At 35.2% G+C, this 26,414-nt stretch overlaps 1 protein-coding gene across 2 annotated transcripts in view; it reads right to left on the bottom strand.

Annotated features, from left to right (window-relative positions):
- Positions 1-26,414, bottom strand: part of DACH1 (dachshund family transcription factor 1) — a 438,758-nt gene that overhangs the window by 236,665 nt on the left and 175,679 nt on the right. For both annotated transcript variants that reach the window (XM_060637011.3, XM_060637012.3), the window contains exon 2: positions 7,939-8,054. In XM_060637011.3, coding sequence (XP_060492994.3) covers positions 7,939-8,054 — 116 coding nt within the window. The remainder of the gene's footprint in view (positions 1-7,938; positions 8,055-26,414) is intronic.

Below are 26,414 nucleotides of genomic sequence, written 5' to 3'. Positions count from 1 at the left end.
GAGTTGAAGCTTTGAAGGTAACTTCAGAGGGGACAGTCTATCTAGGACAGAGAAGGAGACTACACAAACAATAGTTATCTTGCTTTCCATGACATTTTTCTACAACATTTCTAGGACTATTCAAAATATATTGGTTGTTTTTTTCTGAGTCAACAATACTTGTATTTCTAACTTCTCTTAGGGAGGGAAATGGGATAGTAATAGCACCTCCTACTGGTCAAGAAATTGAAGGGAGCAAGAAAAGACAACATGTGTCATATCTTATAACCAAGGGATTAGAACCCTGTCTGAGCATCTCATGATAAATGGATAATCCACAAAGCTGTAGCTAATCCACATACCATCCACCATCATAATCAAAAGTTGACTCAAAACCTGGTTTGCTTTTCTTAACGTAAATAAACTTCCCTTTTGTCAAAGAAAGCAACATATTACTAAAAAGGAAGCGAATAATACCTTGCAATTAGTCAATTAAGGATATTAGCAACTTCATTATTTCAAATCTACTGAGAGAGAAGTGTAAGTAGATCCTAACGTATACTGTGGCCTAGTATAGTCATGCCAGATTATAGCACTCAATAGAAACTCGGACCAGAGAAACAAATTAGGGAAGAAAGGACTGTAATTTTCTTCTAAATTAAGTAGAAGAGAGCCTGTCCAAAAGTCTAGCAATATGTGGTTATTTAATTAAATCTAAAAATAACAGATTTTTGTTCTAAAAGCTTAGAAAAAAATACATTTATGAATTTCTATTATGCAAGTAATAGACCCAGGGCATATTGTGATTTGACTGAAATGCTTCATTCTAATGCACATTACATATTTAATAATGTAAAAATATTTATTATGTAGTTCCTCATACCAAAACTGTATGTACATTTAAATTATGAGCTATATTTTATTCATGTATGTATTAAATTAGTTCTATATCAAGACACTGTGGGCACAATGAGGATTCCAACCCTTAAGAAGAGTATAATATAGTATATAATATGCAGGAACTTCAAAGACTAATGTGTTCTATGTTGCCATTTTATTCCTATAAATATTGCTTGTCTACAGTATCAATCTGGAGATAGAAATTTCATCAATTGTCGATATAATTAAACGTAGCCATCACAACCTATACACAAACTAATAATGGTCCTCCATATAATTAATACACCTCCTTTAGGCTCTACACTGAGTCTTTAATCTGGAGTCCAACCACACTTAATAGGATTTTTAAGCTATTTTCAGTGTTTAAATTTGTACCTTGGAAGCATACTAATTCCTCTCAGAAATCCTTTAGTAAACATATATTAGCCATATTCACTGAACAAATATTTATTTTAAATATCAGCTCTGTGGCAAGCAATATTCTACATACTGGGATACCACAGTGAACAAAAAAGAATCACAAAAGTCTCCCAAACACTATTTTTATGCATGTCTACCACACCACGCTGGGGTCCCTCACAGTACCTTGCCTGGTCACTTGCAGGATATGGTAAACTAATATGACCCCCAAATGATGCCCACTTTATATGGAAAAAGATACTTTGCTGATATGATTATGTTAAGGATCTGGAGATGAGATTTTCCTGGATTATCTAATGGGCTCTAAATACAAGTATCCTTACAAGGTGGGCAGAAGGAAAATTGATTCAGGTGTGCACCCGCACCCACATACACATACACATACACATAAACGCACACAGGAAAAGGCAGGAATTAGAGTGAGGGAACTACAGACCAAGAAGAAACTCTGGCAATTACTAGAAGCTCAGTGTCAAGGAACAAAGGCTCCCTAAGAGCCACCAGCAACTGTGTTGTCCACGTGAAACCTTGGTTTGGCCCAAAATATCAATTTTTGACTTCTCCAAAACTATGAGAAAATAAATTATCATTTGTCTAAGTCACCAAATATATGATAATTTGTTACAGCAGCCACAGGAAACGAATACGGGATCCAGTAAAAGTTTTAAAACTAAATAAGTTACATGATGAAGGCTACTGTTTAGGCTGGCCTTTCCTAAAGGGAGAAAAAAGGTATTTTATTTTTCTTTTCAAGAAAAATGTAAAAGGAACGTGTATTAAATACTGATAAGTTAAATGCACTACTCTCAAATGTCTAGTAATTAAACTTCACAAATGTTCCCCACATATAAATGTATGAAAATACATATATATACATACTACATAACATTAATGGTTTAAATAGTTTATATTATCTGTACTTTTTGAGTAAAGCATTGAGAACACTGTTATGTTTCATTTATTAAGGAAGACAATCAATCCATTTGTGGCTGTTTTACTTGTGCATTTTTCTGTTATCCTTACTTGTGAGTCTTCCCAGGGAATACAATGCATTTGTTATAATATACTCCTCAACATGCAAGGCACATTTCCACACTATAAATTTTCTCCTCAGAAGTTGAAATGCTTAATGCATTTAAAATATTATAAATGCTGATATTGCAAAAAAGAGGTAGTTCAAAGGTTGCTGCTGGTTAGTAGCGTTTAGCAAGAAAAACAAAAATATGTAAACTTTGAAAATACTCCTCTGAATGCTTTCCTATAATCTTTTTGTTTTTTAAAAAGGAATGTTTCCATGGGATTAAGTCTGGATTAACATTGTCCTGGTCTAGTATCTTTTCCACAAAGATAAAATTGTGCTTAGAAGTCCTTACTTTTTAAGCATAGTGCATGTGAGTGTACGATAGCTTTCTGTATCTTGAATGCATATTGGGTATGTGCCTAGAAGGTCACAATGAGAGAAAAAAATATGGCCAAGAAGCAAAACTATAAATCACCCATTCAATTTGAGAATATTAAAAAAAAATTAAGTCAAATACAAATACTCACTAAGTTACTTCTTAATACTTATATAAAATTATACTCCAAAACTAGTTTGCATTCTGCCCTAAAGATAAAATCAGGAAGATGGCCAAATATGCTAGCCAAATTGCACTCCTGGCACAGGAGGGGAGTATTTAGCATTCTTAAATAATTTTCTCCTTCATTGTAAAATACACACAATTCTATAAAAAGTATGAATGTTATTGGAACTCTGTTGCTAGGATGAATTTATTCCAAACTGGTATTTGTTATCAAAAATGATTTATGACATGTACTCAGTCCAAATAAATGTAGAGAGCACTACAGGAGGCACTGCGTTGTAAGACTCTACAAAGAGCCTTCTTTCTTTCATTAACTTCCACTTCTGGTTGCTATGGCATCCAGTGACAACCATAAATTTTGGAAATTATCACCATCTGCCCACGCCCCCTTCTAAGGTTACATAGAAGCCCACTCAAGCAACCAAAATAACAAATAAAAACTTGATAAGCAATCTCAAAGTTTTTCTTTTAATTTTAGATACCTAAGTATATAATATTAGGGCTGGGAAAAGCCTTTTTTTTTTTTTTTTAAACATAAAAATAGCCATTTTTACCCTGAGAAAACAGATGTCTCCAGGAAAGATTATTATTTAATTCCAGTGTTCAATTGTTGAAAAGAAAACATGAGGGAATGATTAGGAGCAAATTGATAGATTTTAGAAATTTGTCAAAATTAATAATTTTTCTTTTTCACAAGACCAATTTTGGCAACTTCAAAGGTAAATTTGCATTGTTTATACTTTTCAAATGGTAATACTGGGAGTCCAAAATTACAGATCATGTTCACAGGTAGGTTACAATTTAAATCTTAGAAAGGATTTGAGATTTGGGGGTCAGGGGTTGTTTTTTCTCTCTTTGTTTTGTTGAGGATTAAATGCTCATTTGTTTTATTAGTTTTAGAAACATGATTTCCAAGTCTTTGAAAGATACTGATATAACTATAGATTCTTGGAAATAAATATTAAAGATTCCAACTTCAGCTCAAGTTATGAACAGTTCGTGAGTTGCAGCCCACATTGGGCTCTGTACTGACAGCTTAGAGCCTGGAGCCTGCTTCAAATTCTGTGTCTCCTCTTTTGCCCCTCCACTGCTCACTCTCTCTCTCTCTCTCAAAAATAAACATTAAAAAAAAGAAAAATTCCAAACCTACAGGTTAAAAACATAGTAGAAACATCATCAAACTAGTTTGCTTAATATCAACAATATTTATATATAACTTCTTCATAAATTTAAAATAATAACTAACATACTTCACCTTCCCCATCTTAGGAAGAAAAAATAATGTTTTATTTTTTAAAGAAGCTCACAAATATGAAAAATAAAGTAGCAAATATAAGTAAAGTCATAGGACATAAGAGTCTATATATTCATATTACATCATATTCCCTGAATACACTAAGTTTTCCCTGGGAGGGAAGTGTTACATTCTTTAGAGAATTATAAGATTTCTTCAAGACCATTAGATTTCCAGTTAAAGTTAACGTTTAAGGGGGCACCTGGGTGGCTCAGTCGGTTAAGCGGCCAACTTCGGCTCAGGTCATGATCTCACGGTCCGTGAGTTCGAGCCCCGCATCAGGCTCTGTGCTGACAGCTCAGAGCCTGGGGCCTGTTTCGGATTCTGTGTCTCCCTCTCTCTGACCCTCCCCCATTCATGCTCTGTCTCTCTCTGTCTCAAAAATAAATAAACATTTAAAAAAAAAATTAAAAAAAAAAAAAGTTAACGTTTAAGGATAGTAAATAATCCAAAGAATGGAGATATTAGCCTGTGTTCCCTAAAATCTAAATTTCTCCATCTAAAAAAGTTTATGCAAAAAAGACCAATTATATTGAATATATCAAGATAATTCATGTGCAAGAGTCAAACTCCTGGCAGGTACAAATCTTTGGACAATCTCTAAAAAAACAAACAAAAACAAAAACAAAAACAAAAAAAAGTGAAATACTCATATGTGGAATTTAAAAAACAAAACAGACGAACATAGGGGAAAGTAAATAAAAAAGAGAGGAAGGCAAACCTTTAGAGACTCTTCACTAGAGAGAAAAAACAGGGTTGATGGAGGGAGGTGGGTGAGAGATCGGCTAAATGGGTGATGGGTATTAAGGAGGGCACCTTTTGTAATGAGCACTGGGTGTTATATGTAAGTGATGAATCACTAAGTTCTACTCCTGAAACTAATATTACACTATATGTTAAGTAACTAAAAGTTAAATAAAAACTTGAAATAAGCAAAACAAAAAAACAAAAAAAAGAAAATAAGTGAAATAGGTAATAATGAACTTATGCTCTCTTACATTCACTGGGCTCTATAATTTAAGACCTACTTTTCCATCCATTTTACTCTCCTGATGAGTCTCTATTTCCTTATCCATCTCTAGAATATGACTTTTTAAGGTCTTTTTCAATATAATTCTTAATAAGCTTGAAAGAAATTCTGGTTTGGGGGTTCACAATATACTAGGAAGAACAAAAGTAAAGAAACAAAGGGAAGAAAAAAACAAAAATGATGTCTCAGAAGAACAGCACAGCAACTGAAATATAAGAAATTGATCCTACTTCAAAAATGAATGTCTACTTATGTGGATCCTGAGAAACTTAACAGAAGACCATGGGGGAAGGGAAAGAAAAAAAAAAAGTTAGAGAGGGAGGGAGCCAAACCATAAGAGACTCTTAAAAACTGAGAACAATCTGAGGGTTGATGGGGGTGGGAGGGAGGGGAGGGTGGGTGATGGGCATTGAGGAGGGCACCTGTTGGGATGAGCACTGGGGGTTGTATGGAAACCAATTTGACAATAAATTTCATATTAAAAAAAAATGAATGTCTATAATAATGAGTCAAGTTTAAATTATCTTGAGTGTCTCTGTTCCACCAAGCCACAGAAGTATGTAATATATTTCAGAAAGGGGTCTATCGAGAATAACTTAATATGTTGATTTTGAGTTTTGGTATATGACCATAAGTTATTTAGAAATTTTACTTACCCCAAAGTTACTTAATGTTGTTAACTAAGTAAGGTGTTGCTATTCTTAGATTCTGCTAAAATCATCTTATTTCATCAATGCTTTGGTAATGAACTATTTATCGTCTTCTCCGCAAAAGATTAAATATTGGCAGACAATTTGGAACCAAATCTTCCCTACCTTAGTATGAATACAATCTAGAATACCTTTCATCCGTAAGATAACTGCAACACAAACTTTTCAAGTACAGAATAATGATTATTAAAATGATTTTTTTAACTCTCCCTAACACAGTTCTTTGAGAAGTTAATTAAGTCAACAATTCTTAGGTCTTTCTTCTAGCACCCCTGTGTCTTTCAACCATAAAACATGAACAGTTAATATTTTAGTTATATCTAGCCTATGTGGTACAAAAAAAAAATCGCCCATTTTTTTTATTCCGGAAATTTATCTAGTTAAATAAAAACAGCTAAACTTAAGTGCCTATTTCTTTTCTAAATCTCAAATTTGGAATTAGAATTTCAGCCAGTAGGATTCAATTACTAGAAACATGACTAATTAAACAAATGGAAATGATGATACTATTTCTGTAATTGGGTCATTTTCAGCTATTGATTTCATTTTTCTATGTCTCAATTTTTCATCTGCAAAATTAGCATAAAAATACAACTCTCCCTGGCACTTTAGATAATTTATTGTTAAGTATATACTGTGGTACCTTCCTGGAAAAGAGTTAAATATAAAAAGAATGAACAAATAGCTTTACATTCAACTCAACAGATGTTTTTGATAAAAGTCCACAAAGGTGAAGGAATTATTCAGATATTGTGACAAAAATAAAAGTGAATTAAAACAGTCATGCTTTTAAATAGCTTTCAATCAAATATGAAATATGAAATCAGATTATCCATGGTGGTATCACAGCACAGAGAAAGAGAAATGTTACAAAATAAAAATAAAACACTGATACGGGAATTCAGAGAAAAAAATAAAGACTCTTTCCTTATCTTGCCAGATTATGCTTCCTGTATCAGTTGTGTTACATGGCAACTGTGTTTATACGTAAATCTCCTTAATAAACTCCTTTGATGGTAAGAATTAATAACAAATAAAATCATCATCAGGGCACCTACGTGGCTCAGTCAGCTAAGTGTCCGGCTCTTGGTTTTGGCTCAGGTCATGATCTCACGGGTTGTGTGATTGAGCCCTGCATCTGAGCTGACTGACAAGGCAGAGATTGCTTTGAATTCTCTCTCTATGCGCCTCCCCACGTTCATGCATGCACTTTCACTTTCTCTCTCTCTCTCTCTCAAAATAAATAAATAAACTTAAAAAAAATAAAAATGAATGAAATCATCATCATTATAATTATAATTTGCTCATGGATCTGGATGAAACATGGAAAGTGGGCAAACATATGTAAGTAAATAAAAGAATCAATGAACACATCCAGGTGGTAGAAATCAAATGAGTTATTTTTATATTTAGCGCATCATTGAGATTGTTTATGGCATGGAACTTATGCAGTCAAGACAATTCTTTTTCTTGCACTTTTTCAAAATTCTAGTAATAAACATCTTTCAGATGTTTCTAATGGAAATGTATTCACACTGTAGTTTGAAAAAATAGGAGATATTTTATTGACATAGTTACTGTCTTGTTTGGATGCATTTCAATCTATTTCTGAGCTCTTATGAATGAAATAAATAAATTTAGAATCCAGAGACCTAGATACAAATAACCACTAACAGTTTTGAGCAAATTGACCTTGGGAAAGTCACTTGATTCTCTCCTAGCTTCCATTACTTACCAGGAAAATAGAGATTATCACTTGTTGTTTGATATTAGTGAGCAGATGAATTACAATAACTCCTAGCACAGTGCTCAACTTAGCTTCCTTCATTTTATTTTAAATAAATAAATGATGACAACCACAATGCAATTTCTCGATAAATTCTCACTGGTAACATTATGTTAGTGTGCACAAAACACAACTGATGGTTATAAGCACCTATGTAAACATAGATATACATATATAAAAAACTATGGTATTGGCTGATTTTCAACATTTTTGGCATAAATGAGCAGCATTCTTACCTGTTGGTGGGATTATCCCAGGAGACATGAGGCCAGGGACAGAATGTGGCATGATATGAGAGTTCTCTGGGGAGGTGACACTTTGAGTCCTCTTAGGAGGCCTTCCAGGTCTAGAACTGAAACAAATAAACAAAAAATTTTTACAATTAAGCTGTTGTCTTACACATCATTTCAAAGTTGTTTCAAGTGGTAACATGGACTGTAAATAAATTTGTTTCAAGGACGGTTGCTTTTGCAGTTAGATGTAATAGACTTCCATCACTAATTAGATTACATGCTGAATTCATTTTCCTCATTGAAGATCAGCCACTCTTGATGCATAATTCATAGCCTGCACCTCGTTACCTGCTTCTTCATATTAATATCTATACACAGTTTGAATTGCCTCGTTTGCATATGCTAAAGTTCTGCATGCAGCCTTCAGCACGAAAATTATGCACTAACTTGTAATAATTATTACAGTCAGCCTGCTATTGATTTATGAGACTTTTAAAAACCAAATATGTGTAGTACTTGTAATGAATGATATTTTAAGGTTCTTCAGGAAATTAAAAGGCAATGGCTGCCTAAGGAAATGTTCTGCTTGTTTGATTTAATACTACAGTTAGCTGGGAGGTGGAATGAAAGAGTGATTCAGACCTATAGCACATTTTTCGATGATATGTTTTATTACTTCGCACTGCTAGCCTGATATCTAGATGATAAATGACAATACATATCTAATGTGTGAAAAGGTCTTGCAATTTCTTTATTTTTTGTCATTTAAAAGATAAGTCAAGTTATCATTTAACCCTATTCTATTTAAATGAACAGCCCCACTAGGTTGCTTTACTTTTAATACGCTAAAACAAATTGGAAAGGCTTAGAATTATTTGCAGGACATTGTTGAGAAACTGCCAGTATAGCATCTTATCCCTGCCTTCAGGATAAATAAAAATACTTTGTGTTTGTGTTTTAGTGGTACTTGTCCTTTACATGCTTATTGCATGAGATTAACTTTTAAAATTACAAAAGCAGAAGGTGAAAAGGAGACAAGGATTTGCCATTTTTGCATGCGAATAACATGAAGAATATAATATTAGCAATTCTTGAAACAAACACACTTAGCATTATGTTTCTCCTTCCTGCCTCTGTATCATGAATGTGCTTTTATGAAAAATGCTTTTCCATCGTCTGGTCAATATGTGCTAACATCTCAGAACCTCGAGACAGATCCTTCATAAGTTAGCATTTCCATGTTAGCCTCCACTGAGATCTTTTTTCTCATCAGAAGATTCAAAGATTTTACCTTTATTATTTAGTGTAAATAATATATGTGATCATTGATCAAATAATTATTAAGCACTTGCTGTTTTCAAGTGGAGATTAATTTGGGGGAATGGGTTCTTTAGTCTGTGGGAGTTTACACTCTTGCTAAGGGGGACAATCGGGTGCATGAATAACTATGGTGCACACCAGAATGTGCTAAGTGTCATAAGAAAGTTGCAATCTGAATACTAATTAGAGGTTAGGCTGAATGATGATACTTCTGTGCTTAGGGAAAGGAGTTAAGATTCCATGGCAGTAGAAGCATTAGAGAATGAGGATGAGTTAGGCATGGAAAGGAAAAGAATGGAAGAAACATGCACTCCAGTGAGAAGATGAGAGAGAAATGGACACATAACAACGTATGAATGTGCAGGATTGTTTCTAGTCAGCCAAAACAGCTCAAGTAAGATGAGGAGCAAAGATGGAAAATGCTAGATTTACTGCCTGGGGCCAGATCCTGAAAGACTTGGAACCAAAAGCAAGGAGATAGATTGTGAGTTTGTTCTGCTATTCTATAAGGAAACTCTCCCTTGTGTGGTTCTAAGTATCTGTTTGGCTACTTCTTCTTCATTATTATTCTTCATCTTCAGCTGTTTCTTTAACTCTTATTATTTGCCTAGGGTTAATCAACAGCCCTCTGATAGTCTCCATTCTTCCTGAGCAATCCTTCTATTGACATCCCTGAGATGATAAGGAACCATGGCTAAATATATATCCACAGCTTAGGTCTTCCTCCTGGGATTCAGGCAGATTAATGCCTGTCTACTGGAAATCTCTGCTTAGATGTTCTTTAATAATCTAAGACTCAGCTTGTCCGAATCTGAACTCAGCATCTTCCCCATTAAAACCTATTTCTCTTTCCCTAGTTCAGCAAAATGGCACCTAACGGATGAAGCCAAAAATCCAAGATCAGCTGTGTCTTTTCCTCCCCTTGTACACTCAAATATCATCTCAGTGAAGATCCAGTCTCCTTTCTGCATCCTCACTCTAACCTTCCAGGTCAATCCTTCATTTCTTATTTGATCTACTATTACAGCCTTCTGAACGCTTCCAAGATCTACCTCCAACTTTGTTCCACTGTAAAGTCTAGAGTCTAAAGTCAAGATAACTCTCCATACTGATCTCAGAAGGATTTTTATAAAATGCAAATTTGATCACGTTTTCCATTGCTTACAGATACCAGTAGTTCCCTATAAGATTCACACTCCTTATCATGGCACCAAAGCCTTCCGATGCTAGGTCCCTGCCTACTTTTCCAATCTCACCATTTTATTCTTACATTTGCGGCCCTCCTGAAAGAAGACTGTCACAGTCGCTTTGGTCTCCTATCACACTAGAATTATAGATGCCTTTTCTATACCAACTCTTCCTCAACCCCATTTCACCTGGCTAAACTTGGCTAAATGTTAATCATCCTTCTTACTGATCATTTTTTAAATATTTTTAATGTTTATTTATTTTTGAGAGGGGGTGACAGAGAATCTGAAGTGGGCTCCACACTCTCAGCACAGAGCCCAATAGGGCCTCGAACTCATGAACCATGAGATCATGATGTGAATAGGACGCTCAAACAACTGATTCACCCCAGGCGCCCTTACTAACCTCTTCTAAACAGTATGTGCTTTCTACACACTATGACAGCCCATGGTGAAAACTCTATTATAGCTCTTTCTGCACTGATCGTAGTATCTGCTCATTTGTTTCACTGTCTGGACTACATGGCAGAAAGTGTATAAAATACATAGGCACCTGAGTGACACAAGTCGCTTAAGCATCCAATTCTTGATTTCAACTCAGGTCGTGATCTCAACATTGTAAGATTGAGCCCTGTGTCAGGCTTCATGCTGAGCATGGAGCCTGCTTCAGATTCTCTCTCTCTCTGCCTCTGCCCCTGTGCCCTGCAGTGTGTGTGTGGGGGGGGGAGTGGGACAGGAAGTGTATAAAATATATCTTTGTGGGGGCACTTGGGTGGCTGAGTCAGTTAAGCATCTGACTTCAGCTCAGGTCATGATCTCACGGATCATGAGTTTGAGCCCCATGTTGGACGCTGCACTGACAGCTTGGAGCCTGGAGCCTGCTTTGGATTTTGTGTCTCCTCTCTCTGCCCATCCCCTGCTTGTGTTCTCTCTCTCTCTCTCTCTCTCTCTCTCTCTCTCTCTGTCTCTCTCTCTCTCTGTCTCGCAAAAATAAATAAACATTAAAAAAATAAAAACTAAAAAAATATCTTTGTGTCCTTAGAACTTAACTCACTGCCTGGATTACTATGTATGTTTATTTTCTTTCATTCCCCCCCCCCCCCACTGTGTATATTTAAATACATTTTAACCCAATTTAGGAAGTCCTTTGCCCAAAATTCCTCAAGTATCCTACTTCATCCATTCCAGTGGTCTCAAGGTTTCCAAGAAATGAAAAGTAAGGCACAAAATAATTTGGAATCTAAGTCTAAGGATAACCTAACTATACATCAGAAGTCCAGAGAAAGAGCACAGAGATATCGAAAGATTTCAAGCAAGATGCCATGAAGAAAGTGGGAAAGGAAAAAGAAACTAACATTCAAAGTTTTAGCCCTTTAATTTGTTTTGCTTTCAAAGAAAATGCAACTGTTTAAGAGTACTTTATTATTCAGGCCACAGGAGCTGTCCTCACTGCCCTCACTCTGGAAGTAGAAGTCAGGCTACTAAGTAGGAACACTTTAGTTCATGCTGTGATTAGAATAGACCCAGTGGGCTCCTTTCACCCCAGATATCTCCTGCCCAATCTATCACCCTGCCTCCAATTCCACCAATAGAGATTTACTGCTTTCAGTCTTGAAGGTTTAAGATCTTTTAAAGCCTCCCATTAAAATGCAAATACCCCTGGTGGTGATAACACCCTAAAGCCATCAACTAACACCCTACTGAGGATTAGTTTACAATTAGAAGAAAACACAGTTTTGAGATATTTACACAAAGAATGGAAGGGACTAGAAGGAAAAATTTGGAAGAATAGTCAAGTCACTTATCCTTCTGCCTAAGATAAGACCACTAGAAACCTATCCTTGGACTTATACACAACTTCCTGGCAGAGGGGAAGTTAGAAGGTTGATTTATTGACAAGACTTTCTTCCATCCCTTTAAGACCTACAGTTCTGTTGAGTCCCCTTATTGATGGGCTTGGCATTTTACCTTTACTGCAGTCTTAGTCACTAACTGCCAAAGGTTTGTCCCTAGGGAAGACAACCTAATTGTAAAATACTTGAATATTTAAATTACTTTCAACAGAGCTTTAGGGAAATTCCAAGAGAGTAGTACTGTGGCCTTCTGGCCACACTGGTATTGTCTTGATAACTCTATCTTTAAAGACTGGCTCTACCAATTTTTTAGAAGGTGTGGCCCTGATCAAGCCACAAGTTAGTATTAACTGCTCAAAACATCTGATTAAATCATGATTTTTTTTTAAGTGGAACTGTTTACTTTGTAAGAAATAAGTTATTCTTGGAAAGAAAAATAAAAACTTAACTGAAAAGAGGAAGTGAAATAATTAGCAAAAGCATTTCCTTTTGGAATGATCAATGGCCTCAGTAGTAGCCACCTTTAAGCCTCCTTATCTATAACAGTAACCCAGCTCTACCCCCAGAGGATTAGAACAGCTGAACTTTCCTAGTTCTAATCAAAGCAGAAGACCTCACTTAAATAAATTATTACCCTTAACAGCTTGAATGAAATCAAATTTATGACTTTGGTAATTGTTTTTGCCAGCTTTACATATGAGCCATAGTGTAGCCTTTAGTATTTGCAACAGTCTGCATTAAAAGAGGAGTGCGATGGCTTAGAGGTGTCCAAATCCACACTTAATATCTCACTTACTTAGGAATCCACCCAGGCACGCTCTTTCCTGCAGTTCTGAATAAAAAAGCTTCCTTTTCCAGACAGATTACTGAGTTGATGTCTCTCCTTAGTTTATACCATTAAGTCAGTCTCATGCTAATTTCTATTTCCCTCCCACAACTGTATAATGTTTATCAACTTTTCCTAGTCCCTTATGGTACTTATTCAGGGTGAAGTCAAAATCCAACTTAACAAAAGCAAAACAAAACAAAACAAAACAAAAGTAATCTGAATTAATAAGAAGCTAGGTGCATCCAAAGAGTGGTGACATTTAAAATGTTAGAGGGTACATCACAGATTTTTTCAATCCCCAGTCTTCTCCATAGACATCATCTTCTGCTAATCTTTTCAGTAGTTTTTGGGAAATTAAGTTCAATTTTCTTCCTGAGAGTTGGAGCAGAGAAACATGTAAAATCCAGAAAGAGATTGTGACAGTTATGATTTGGGAAATGCAAAAGTAGCTATGTAACAGAAATTTTGTTTCCAAATCCTACCTGCTTAAAGAAGGGTTCCATTTAAACATTCAATTCATTCACCCATATCTGAGAGAAGGGAGATACTGAACAGCAAGCTAGACACAGGGTTGCAAGAATAAAGATTTACTCCCTTCTCTAAGGAGGAAAACAAAACTAAATAACCTGTGAAATAATAGAGCAGAAGAAAAATACATGGCAGCAAGTGAGCACTGATTTTAGTCTTGGGCTACAAGGGAGCATTTAGGGGGTGAAAGCAGCTTGCTCTATGAATCTACAAGAGTTCATTTGCCTCCTTCCAGTCTATTTGCCCCAGGAAAACTCCAATTGTGTTTTTATTTTGCATAATTTTTTCTAGTAAACTACTTCTACAAAGCCAAGTCAAAATATAGGAGAAATATGACCAAATACATAGTCAAATTTAACACGCAGAAGCATACACACACACACACACACACACACACACATTCTTATTTCTTTCTACTTGGAAAGGTACAATTTCCTTAATGATTTGTGTATCCACTTGAACATTTTGAAGTCATGGAGAGGGATATTTATGAAGAGATTATGGGAAGATGCTTATGTTCTAAGTAAAGTGAAAAAGCAAAATAAAACCTGCAGATATGGACATAACAGAGCACAAGGCAGATAGCAAAATTAAGTAAAACAGGCAACGAATACACATAGAAAAAAAGACTGAAAGGAAACAGACTAAAATATTAGAAGGGGTAATCATTGGATGGAGAAATACATATTTTTTCTATATCTGAATATTTTAGATTATCTCTCAAAAGCATATCTTAATTTAAAATATAAAAACAAACTTAACATTAATTTGTTTAACACTTTAAAGAATTTTTTAATGTTTACGTATTTTTGAGACAGAGAGGGAGAGAGAGACAGAGCATGGGCGGAGGAGGGTGGTCACAGAGAAAGGAAGACACAGAATCTGAAGCAGGTTCCAGGCTCTGAGCTGTCAGCACAGGGCCCGATGTGGCGCTTGAACTCATGAACTGAGAGATCCATGACCTGAGCCAAAGTCGTGTATTTAACTGACTGAGACACCCAGGTGCCCCAAATTGTTTAACACTTTAATGACTGACCATATTTTTTTAGATAATTCATTGTGGACAAACGCTGATCCTGGCTAAACATGATCAGTGCCTTAGATTAACTTCTATATATTGTAGGAACTAGATCGAATTTATCCTTTTAATCTTTATTCTATACTTCAGTTTTAAAATACCTAATAAAAAGTAATTAGATGTAAAATATTACCCTTCTGAGAACTATAAAATTAATCTAAAATACAAAAAGTACAAATAATCATTGATATCTTCCAGATTAAATCAACCTCATAAAATAGATCTACATAAAAAATCGACATAATAGATCGACATAAAAAAATACAAAGGACCTCTTAAGATTAATGCATGTATATATTTCACTAAAAGAAGTAGCTGACTTATAATCTTCAGTTTGTAAGTGGGTACATTTTCCCTTAGAAAGATCTTGTTAACTTGCTAGTTGAATTTTTTCAACTATCTGAAAGACAAGAATATAAATAATCCAGAAAGAGTATGATTATCATATTTTCCCTTTGCAAGGAGTTTTTTTTTTCTTTTGGTATTAAAACTTTGAGGAATACATTACTTTTTTTTTTTTTTTTTTTTTTTTTTTTGCAATGATGACAAATGTGAGCACTTTCTCAATCTCCTATGTCTCATTTGTGTGGACTTTCTGTGTTCTCTGTATAGCTGTGTGTCCCAGCCATGTGTATTTCTCAGTACGAATAGATTACAAACTGACTCATAAAAGAGATGACTTTCCACAGTCAACAAAACACTGACTTCCGTGGGGCAAGCGCTTAAAATATCACCAGCTGACACTTGGAGAGCACCCTCAGATTACTGCTTATGAGCACAAAGCTCCCAAAAGTGCCTCAACTCTTTATAGGGCAGGAGTTATAGACTGAATTGTGTTCCCCCCCCAAATGCGTATGTCGAGGCCCCAACCCCAATGTGATGGTATTTAAAGACAGGGCCTCTGAGAGGTAATTAGGCGTAGATGAAGACATATCAGTGAGGACCTCATGAGGAGATCAGTGCCCTTACAATTAGAGACACCAGAAAGCTTGTTCGCTCTCTCAGCTGTGTGAGGACACAGTGAGAAGTCCATTTACAACGGAAGAGAGCCATCACCAAAAACTGACTAGGCTGGTACTCTCCTCTTAGACTTCCAGCCTCCACTACTATGAGAAAATGATTTTCTGTTGTTCACATCACCCGGTCTGTGGCACTTTGTTATGGCAGCCTGAGCAAGACTAGGACAACAGGAAATTCTGTATGTAACTGAACAAATATATATACAAACACAAAATAAAACTTCCTTTTAAAAAGAATTAAAAATAAGTTTTTTTAGTGTCTCTGTACTTTTGAGAGAGAGCACGTGAGCAGGGAAGGGGCAGAAAGAGAGAGGGAGATACAGAATTTGAGGCAGATTCCGAGCTGTCAGCACAGAGTCCAACTTGGGGCTCAAACTCATAAACGGTGAGATCATAATCTGAGCTGAAGTTGGATGCTTAATGGACTGAGCCATCCAGGAAGCCCTGGAGAATATCTTTTTTAAAATAAGATCTGTGCTTGGGGTGCCAGGGTCCTCAGTTGGTTAAGCATCCAACTACAGTCAGGTCATGATCTCACGGCTCATGAATTTAAGCCCCGCGTCGGGCTCTGTGCTGACAGCTCAGAGCTGGAAGCCTGCTATAGATTCTGTGTTCCCTCTCTCTCTGCCCCTCCCCTGCTCACATTCTCTCTCTCTCTCTCTCTCTCTCTCTCTCTCTCAAAAATAAATAAACATTAAACTTTTTTTTTGAAAAAGGATCTGACTCAAATTAATTGGGGAAATGCCCAGTTAATCCTATTGACATATACAGTTTCAATATAGGAAGAACTTCACACATCCTCAAAGTTTTTAATATTTTTGTTTTGTGGGACAGATATAGGAAGAACTTCACAAATCCTCCAAGTTTTTAATATTTTTGTTTTGTGGGACAGCTTCTCAAACCTTTCACTATGCTAATATGTATTACAAATCTCTACCAGTGTGGTAAAATAGGCATTCATGAAACTTAGTTTACCATGAAATCTGTTATTTCCAGTGAGTTTCTTTCGAGACTTGTGATCTAATGGACTATGTTCTTCCTAACAGTCTGCTTGTGTTTAAATTATGAAAATGCCTCATGTCTCAACATTGCCAAGCCAGGCTGTGTCACAGGTCACATGACAGTTGTCACAAGTGAATTATTTCCTAGGGACAAGAAACATGGCAATTCTCATATTGAATACACTTGATGTAAGACTTGATAATTACTCAAAATACAAGGTTAACATTAATAAATTGAAATCATCACTAACAAAAAATAAATAGGAGTTGGAATTAGCTACTCTGGTGCCTCTGATTTCAAAACCCACACTATCTAGACCTGAAATCGTACCGAAAATGTATTCAACACAAAACCTGTTTCACAGGTCATGGGCAAAATATCTGAGTCTCCAGTTGAGACAGAACTTTCAAATACTGAATAGGAAACTATCCCTGAAACAGTTATATAGGAATAGGACTAAGCTACTCCTGAGCATTTGTATATTAAGAGTTAAGAACTAATGACAGCCCAAAATACTAAAAACAGTCCCTGTTGGACAGATTACACCTGGGATAATCTAGTTCAAGTTCATAAATCCCTCTCCCCCTTTTTACAATCTATACAAAAGAGCCACATTAAAAAGATTCTTGGTCACCTGGATGGCTCACCCAGTTAAGCGACTGACTTCAGCTCAGGTCAGGATCTCACAATTAGTGAGTTCGAGTCCTGCTCTGGGTTCTGTGTTGACTGTGCAGAGCCTGCTTTGGATCCTCTGTCTCCCTCTCTCTGCTTCTCCCTAGCTTGCACTCTTTCTCTCTCAAAAATAAATAAACATTAAAAAAAAAGTTTTTAAGTATTCTTTAAAATTCATGGAATATATTTAGTTATATTAATTTCAGAATTAAATATAATAATCTTAGTTTAGATTCCTTAATTTAGGGAATATATTTTTTAAGATTAACTTTTATCAAAGAAGGGGTCTTAATATTACATGAATTATTTACTTATATCAATGTTAATGACACCTGATAAAGTATATCTAATATATTCATATTTTATTGATACTTTGTGGATTAAAAAGTAGGTTAATGTAACTTAAAAATTTTTAATGTTTATTTATTTGGAGAGAGAGAGAGAGTGAGCATCACCAGGGGAGGGACAGAAGAGAGGGAGAAACAGAATCTTAAGCAGGCTCCAAGCTGTCAGTGTAGAGCCCCATGCTGGACTCAATCTCATGAACTGTGAGATCATGAACTGAGCCAAAATCAAGAGTCAACTGCTTAACCGACTGAGCCACCCAGGCAGGCATCCCTGTAACTTAGAGTTTCAATTTAAAAATATAAATGTTTAGGGGTACCTGGCAGGCTCAGTTGTTAAGCGTCAGACTCTTGATTTTGGTTCAGGTCATGGTCTCATGCTTTGTGAGAACAGCACCTCTGTGCTGACAGTGTAGAGTCTGCTTAAGATTCTCTCTCTCCCTCTCTCCTTGCCCCTCCCCCGCTTACGTTCTCTAAATAAATAAGTAAATAAATAAATAAATAAACATTTTTTAAAAATAAATGTTTAATACTATTTACTTTTACCTTTCCATAGCATATATTGTACATCCACATATATGATATTTCTCCTAGTGAGGACATTGTTCATAAATGTCATTTAGCAACATGTTTGTCTAGAGAGCTAAATATTTTTAAACTTTTAACCACCTTATAATTTTCTCCTCTTCTCATAATTATGCCTTCCAAGCCACAGATGAGTCTAGCACAAAATATCGTTTTTACAATTTTCAGCAAAGACTAAATCCCTTAAACGACAAATCCTGAAATAATTAGAAACAATAGTAAATGGCTTTCTTAAGGTTTTTGAGAAGATTTAATACTTTATTGGCTTCTTTCTCACAGTTCCTGTCATACCTCAAAACCGTATTCTACAAAATTTAAATTTAATATTAAAGGATATTCCAGCTAAAATATGCACTATCTAAACTCATCTTTTACACAAACTATGGGCTCCATGGTCACAAAGAAGAAGTTTTATTTCTTAAAATTTTTCACTCAGAAAATTCAGATGACTAGATCTTCTTTGCAATTACTGTTGGCTATATTTTGTTTGAATCTTTAGCAATGTATTCAGTCTTCTATTTCACTGGCACATACCATGACCTGTTCATAAATGTGCAGTGGCTCTAGTTGGCTGTGTTTATAGATCATCTTGAATTTGTTCCCAAAATACAGCCACTGCTCCAATCTCAAAATAATACCCAACTCTTCTCTGTAGGAGGTGGCATTTCCAACTCTCTGAGTGCCCTCTTCCCAAATGTTTTTATTTTATTTGGGGATAGTGCATAAAATAATAAAATAATCACAGCTGTATTATATTATCAAACCAGTAGGCACTGGGCTAAGTTCACTATGTGATCTAACTTTTAATATTCATAACAAACTTTTAAGATACGTATTATTATTATCCTTATTTTACTGATGAGAAAATTGAGACACAGGGAAGTAAAATGCCATACTCAATATCCCGCACATAAAAAGTAATAGAGTGGGCTTGGAAAAGGAGGGAGGATAAATAGGCAAAGCATAGAGGTTTCTTAGGGCAGTGAAAATACTATACGTGATACAATACCAAGAATTGACCCTAATGCAAACTACAGATTTGAATTATAATGATGTGTCAATGTCGGTTAACTGTGATGAACGTGCCTCTCCGGTGGAGATGTTGGCAATGGAGGAGGCTGTGAATGTGTGAAGGCAGAGGCTATGTGGAAATCTGTACCTTCTGCTCAATTTTGTTGTGAACCAAAACTTCTCTAAAAAAATAAGTCTTAAAAAGTTATAGAGCCAGGTTGTGAACCAAGACAATCTGGTCCAGAGGCCAAGCCCTGAGCACCATGCAGTCTGCTTCGGTAGCGTATCTGTTTGTTCATTTAGTCAACAAACATTAAATGTTAATGTTCATGACCTTATATTGTGCTTTGGAAATATCAGTGAGATACTGTACCCGAGTTCAAGTAGCTGAGTCTATTTTAGGAACTAGATAGATGTATAAAGAAATGCAATAAATCATGTTAAATACTGCAGTAAAAGTTCCAAGTGAATGTTGTAGGAACATCATAGTGGGGGTACCTCCAGAAAGAAGAGATATCAGCAAACAGGAGTTAGCTTAAGTAGAGGAGAGGGGATGGAGTATGGAAACATCCACAGAAGCACACCCCTCCTTTGCACACACACAAACACACACTTCTGTAATGAAATCCTGAATTACTCAAATTCATGCTCCTCTTTTCTTCCTTAAAATGGCAAGTATCACACAGTCTAGCACATAATCTTTTTCAAATAGCTTCATAGGTCATAACTCATCTCTCCATATTGTCTCCATACTTCTGACCTTGGGAAATATTCTAGACATACCAGTAGGTACTGATTTTTGGTCAAATTTTTTGGAACTTTATGATTCCTTCATCTACTTTAAATGTATCTTTGCTGTAAATGTTTTATTTTAGGGCAATTCAAAAACAAGTTGGTGTTACATAATCAATTGTGTAGATGAAATCTGACTCTAACCAGTAATTAACCCATCTCCCTTTCACTCTTCTACTCTGACAGGGGTTTGTATCCATGACAAGGAAATTCATTAATGACTTAACTGAGTTTTATCATTTTTCTATAATTTTTATCTCAATCTTAATCATGGTAGCTACTATATTTTTTTAAGTAAACAGTGGGCCCAATGTGGGGCTCAAACTCATGACCCTAAGATCAAGAGTTCCATGCTCTAATGACTGACCCAGCCAATCATGTTTTTAATATACAAGATGAAAATATTTGTAAAGAAATTATCACTAACCAACAACAGTAAGGATAAAAAAAAACTGTAGTAAAGGTACATCAGTCTTGCTGTTCTAAGGCAATCAGAATCATAAATTTCTGATAAAGTACATCTTCACACATACAAAAAAAAAACTATTTGGTATAAGCATCTTCACTGATAGATCATAAAAGGAGACGCAATAGTTATATTTATATTAAACTATTGGTGCTTAGAGATGTAGCTTCAAATGAAGGTTAAAAACAGAATCTATGAAATCAGAACTAAGAAAATCTTGTCTTCCTGCTTGTGAATGCAGAGGTAAGATGGCCGACTCAACCCAAAATACGTTTTTACCTTCCACTGACAAGTCATTTGTTTGCTACAGCTGAAGAAAATGTATATAACTAATTTATTTGAGAAACCTGTTAGAAAAAAGATACATTCAACATTCCCCTCCACTGTGTAATGCACGGGGAGCTGTCAAGAAATGTAGTCATGAAGCACAGAGATTTGGATACCACCCCCAGGATTCAGAGACCTCCTGACAACTTTTTGATACTCCCAGGAGCATTCTAGGCCTATGAACTAATAAAAGGATTATATTAAGACAGACAAAGGTATGCTGTTTCCAGCCTGCAGAGATTTAATAACATGCTTAATTCATTATCTGACATAGATGTTACATAAGCACCAAACATTGCTATTAATATGATTTACATTAATTGAATTCTATTTAATACTTTATGAAAGTGTTTTCTTTAATGAATGGCCTTTTAATACTAATGCTCAATATTATAAGAAATTATGATATAAACTGCCTGCGCTGAGTTGAAGAAGACATTGACAATTGTCCTTTCAAGCTTGAATAGACATTGTTTTATCACGGGATTTTTTTTCTCTTAGAATACTGTGCAGAGGAGGCTATTAAAATCCCAATCATCATGTTAATTCCTGTTTCTGTATTTATTTATCTGTACCCAAATCATAATCTAAAATACTAAAAAGTATTGCCCTGTGTTACTTAAATTGACTAAAGTATAATAGCTTTTATTTAGAGGTGACGTATTTATATGTAGCAGGAATTCTTGTGAGCACTTCATATATATATTCTTGTGAGCACTTCATATAATTCAATAATTTCATGAGACAGAAATATTTCCATTTTATAAATATGGGAACTGAGGTAGAGATGTGTTAAAAAAATAGTGTTACTAGAATAAAAATATAGATTTTCTTATTCACTGGTTCATATGGAAAAACTGGTTCATGGTTAAGTATTGTGGCCAGCATTATTTTACAGAGAAATCTAAAAAGATAACAGCTATTGCATTTTATTTTTTTAAACAAATTATAGAATTCTGTATTTCTGTCAATTTCTTTATGTATTAGAGGACTTTCTGATATCTAGAACTCTGCCTTGGTCTCATGGTCAGAAAAAATGATTCTCAAAGTCCATGAGTCTACATCTGATGACATATTCTAATTCGTTCTTTCCTTCTAAAATTATTAGAGCCCACAGAAATGTGTTGGGTAAACACTGGGTATAAAGACCAGTCCTAGATACCATGTCCTGGATACCATGACAGAGACAAGGACAACAAAATACAGCCTCTTCTCGAAAAAAGTTTCTTATTGGTAGAATATACAGTTACTTATGATACTAAGTCTCAAGTAATTTTTTAAAAGAATATTTTTCAAGTACTACAAAAGAGGAATCAGCATCTGTAGTCATCTTAAAACATGAGTGTGGATTTTGACTGACGGAGGTAAGTGAAAAGGCAGCATTGAAGGTTTTCAAATACCATGATCAAAGACCCTAAGACAGAAAAGTAAGTAATGCTTGAGAAACGATGGGTAGATTAAGGCCTCAATGGATGCTCCATTTGCACAGAATTTCTAGACCCTAATTGTATAGATTTAGTGTGTTTCTTATGTGCTTTACAGTCCTGACTATGTTGTAAGACCTTTTGCTTGTTTCCTCTGTTACTCTCCCTGGCTTTCCGGTATAGAGGGAAGTTAATTATGTGAATTCTGACTAATACAACCAAAAGGGGTGGGTGAACTTGGTAACTGTAGATCATATTGTAATAGTATGCGATAGTATGTGAAATATCATGGCTCACCATTTTGTAGATTTTCATGATGAGACTTGAGTGAAAATTATATTAGCTGCTATTGTCAAGATAGAGATTAAAAGTCATCAGATCTAATAATAACTGCATTTAGTCTGCGATTGTCATTACGCTAAATACTTTGATACACATTGTACGATTTAACCCTTACAATAACTCTATCAGAAAAATATTGTCATTATGCCCACTTTACAGATGAATGGAATGATGGAGAGAGGATACGTAACTTGAATAGACCATAGACTGCTAAGGTAGTAGAGCTGAAAAGTATCAGGTCTGACTGAGCCAAAGTCCACTCTGAATTGCCATTCTAATCACAGAAATGTTTCAGCTCTGAGGAAATTTACATCAGAAGTAAATAGCCATATGCAGAAGAATTTTTGAAATTCACTTTCAAGGCTGCATTTCTATTCTACAACTCTGAATGTATTTATTATTTTGAAATACATTTACTGTCTTGAAAAATAATTGAACGTTCCTGCCCCCATACCTTTGCACTTGCTGTTGCTGCTTCCTGGAACACTCTTCAGGAAGAGGACTCCATGCCTCAACCTTCCCTAACCCCCATACATCATGGCATTGGATCCAGTTAATAGTTCTGTTCTTTCACCCCAATGTATGTTTAGCCTGAGTATTGTTTAGAAATACTATATATTTCTTCACTTATTAGCAGCTGTGGTTTGTCTCGTAGGCTTCATGTGAGAAAGAATTTTTGAATATGTTTTGTTCACTGCTATATCCCCAAAATATAAGAGCAGTGACTGGCACAAAGTAAGGACTCAGTAAGTATCTATTAAATGAAAAAAAAAAAAATGAATGAGTGGGTGAAGGAAGGAAGAGATGCTCACTGCTGACCTATGGCCATCTGAATCTACATTGTCTTTATAGCTATTTAAGTACTTGAGAGGCTGAAGCTATGACGTGTCACAGTGTTTTGTACGGTGTCAATTTGATAATGATGATGAAGAGGAAGGCCACTGAGTTTTTGCAGTCTTTGCATTATCCTACCTCTACCTAACTAAATACTATGGATCTGTCTTAGCACTTCAAAATGATGTGGTTGGAAAGACAACACTCCATAAATTATTAAACTAATGGCAATATGTAGAGCTTGAAGCCATCAACTAGGGTATTCTATGCCCAAATATGTACATTTTTGAACTTGGTTTTGAAATCTAGACACATGCATTTAAAAATGTAATTCACATATCCATAATAATACATTTCCTCTTTTTTATTTTTTTAAATATTTTTTATGTGTATTTATTTTTTGAGAGAGAGAGAGAGAGAGAGAGAGAGAGAGGGAAAGCTGGGGGGAGAGGCAGAGAGAGAGGAAGAGAAAAAGCACAGAGCCTGACTCAGGACTCAAACTCTCGAACTGTGAGATCATGACCTAAGCTGAAACCAAGAGTCGTCTGACTCTTAACTGAGTCACCCAGTGGCTTAACTGACTGAGCCACCCAGGTGCCCCAAGGTGTACATTTCTAACCATTTGATTTAATCTATGCATCTGCATGGTCATCAAAAATAAACCATCTTGAGACTAAAACTTTATTTTCATAGATTCCTCCCTACATATGCATGATTATATACAAAAGTCCTAAAATCCTGCATTTAATCGCATTGTAAGGCTACATTATTCAAAACATGGTATCAGAACATTTCACTTATTTAGAAAGTTGAAATAGATTCCCATTTTATGCATTTAAGGAAGTAGATTAAGTAATTACATGCTTAAAAATTGAAAAAGACTAAAAGAAAACTATACTTGGGATAATAAAGAACTTTATAAACATGACATTAGTGCCAGAAACTATAAAATTGATTGATAGAATTATCTGCATAGAAATTAAAAACATTTTTAGGAGACCCAATATTGAAAGATTAGGGACAAAATAAAAAATGTGTATATCAAAGACAAAAGATTATTGCCCTTAATTTATAAACAATAAAGAGTCCAATATTAAATGGCAAAAGAATATAAAAAGGAAGAACATAAATATATAATAATAAACATAGAAAAAACTGCAACCTTAGTAGTAAAAAAGAAATCAAAGATCAAACCAAGTATAAAATATCACATTCTGTCCATCACATTGGCAAAGCTAAAAAAAAAAAAAAAAGCACTGATACAACACTGATAAAAGTACACACATTGCATATTTTTCAAGGACCACTGGCCTAATGTATCACAATTTTTAATATAAATACTTTTGCCCCAATAGGTTCATATTGACAAATCTTAGAATTTATCCTGAGGTAATGAGAGATAGAGAGCACGTAAAAATAAAACCCTAAAGGTTCATATAAATGTGTTGATTTGAATACACTACATGAGATCTTTGTTTGAAATTCTAGCAGGTCATTAAAACTATATTTTTAGGAAGCTAAACAAAAAGGATACAAAAACATGTTATGGTAGATTTTTATGTTTTGCAACAAGCTAGACCATAGTATGGTCACCGTATATGTGCTATCAGTGGTTTTCCTCTTGTATGCGATTATAGGTTAGCTTTACTTTCTTTTTTGAAATCTTCTAGATATTTGGCAATGGACAAGGTTTTGCTTCATTCTGTTTTGTTTTTAATCAGGAAAGCAAGAAAGTAGAGCATCCAGAGATGGATTAGGTGATATTAAAAGCAAATTATTTTTCAAACACCAGGAAACACTAACAAATGACACTCTGAAAATATTAAAAGTAAATTGTATAATTACAGAAGAGTATTTTCTTTTAGAAGCATTAGCACAAAATAAAGTTATATTATATATAACGTTATATATATATATATATATATATAACGTTATATATATAACGTTATATATATATATATATAATAAATATTAGCACAAAATAATTAGAAGTGGATCCTAACTTGCCTGTGTATTAGGAGCATAATTTCGAGTCTTTACTGACTAGAATTGTAACTTGGCTATTTCCCTTAGGGCAAGTTTAGCCTCCAAAAGTCCTATAGGAACTGCAAGTCCAAGAGAAACTGCAAATGCAAAAGAAAATGTTTTTGTCAAAAACTTTAAAAATTGATGAAAAATGAAGACATGTGGATGGCTAACTACATAAAAAACTCTCAGCTTTACTTACACTTTGAGGTAGTCAACTTTCTTTGTGTTTTTCTTTTTTGTTTGTTTTTATTTTAGAGAAAGAGCAAGAAGGAGAGGAGCAGGGAGAGAGAGAGAGAGAGAGAGAGAGAGAGAGAATCTTGAGCAGGCTCCACGTTCAGCGCAGAGCTTGAGACACGGCTGGATCCCACGACCCTGGGATTATGATCTGAGCCTAACTCAAGAATCAGAGGCTCAGGGGTGCCTGGGTGGCTCAGTCGGTTAAGCGTCCGACTTTGGCTCAGGTCACGATCTCGCGGTCCGTGAGTTCAAGCCCCGCAGTCGGGATCTGTGCTGATGGCTCAGAGCCTGGAGCCTGTTTCGGATTCTGTGTCTCCCTCTCTCTCTGACCCTCCCCCATTCATGCTCTGTCTCTCTCTGTCTCAAAAATAAATAAAGGTTAAATAAATAAATAAATAAATAAATAAATAAATAATAATTAAAAAAAAAAAAAGAATCAGAGGCTCAATTTACTGAGCCACCCGGGTGCCCCAAGGTGGTCAACTTTCAAATTTCATTTCTTTTTTTGTTAACATTTAATCTGACTTTTCTGAAAACTAGCTTTCCATATTCCCAAACACAGGGCTTCTTTAGACCTCAAAAACGAATATTAAATCGTAAG

This window comes from Panthera onca, chromosome A1, assembly GCF_046562875.1.
Source record: "Panthera onca isolate mPanOnc1 chromosome A1, mPanOnc1 haplotype 2, whole genome shotgun sequence".
NCBI lineage: Eukaryota > Metazoa > Chordata > Mammalia > Carnivora > Felidae > Panthera > Panthera onca.
The sequence above is the reverse complement of the archived record's forward strand: the minus strand, read 5'-3'. Positions and strand labels throughout refer to the sequence as shown.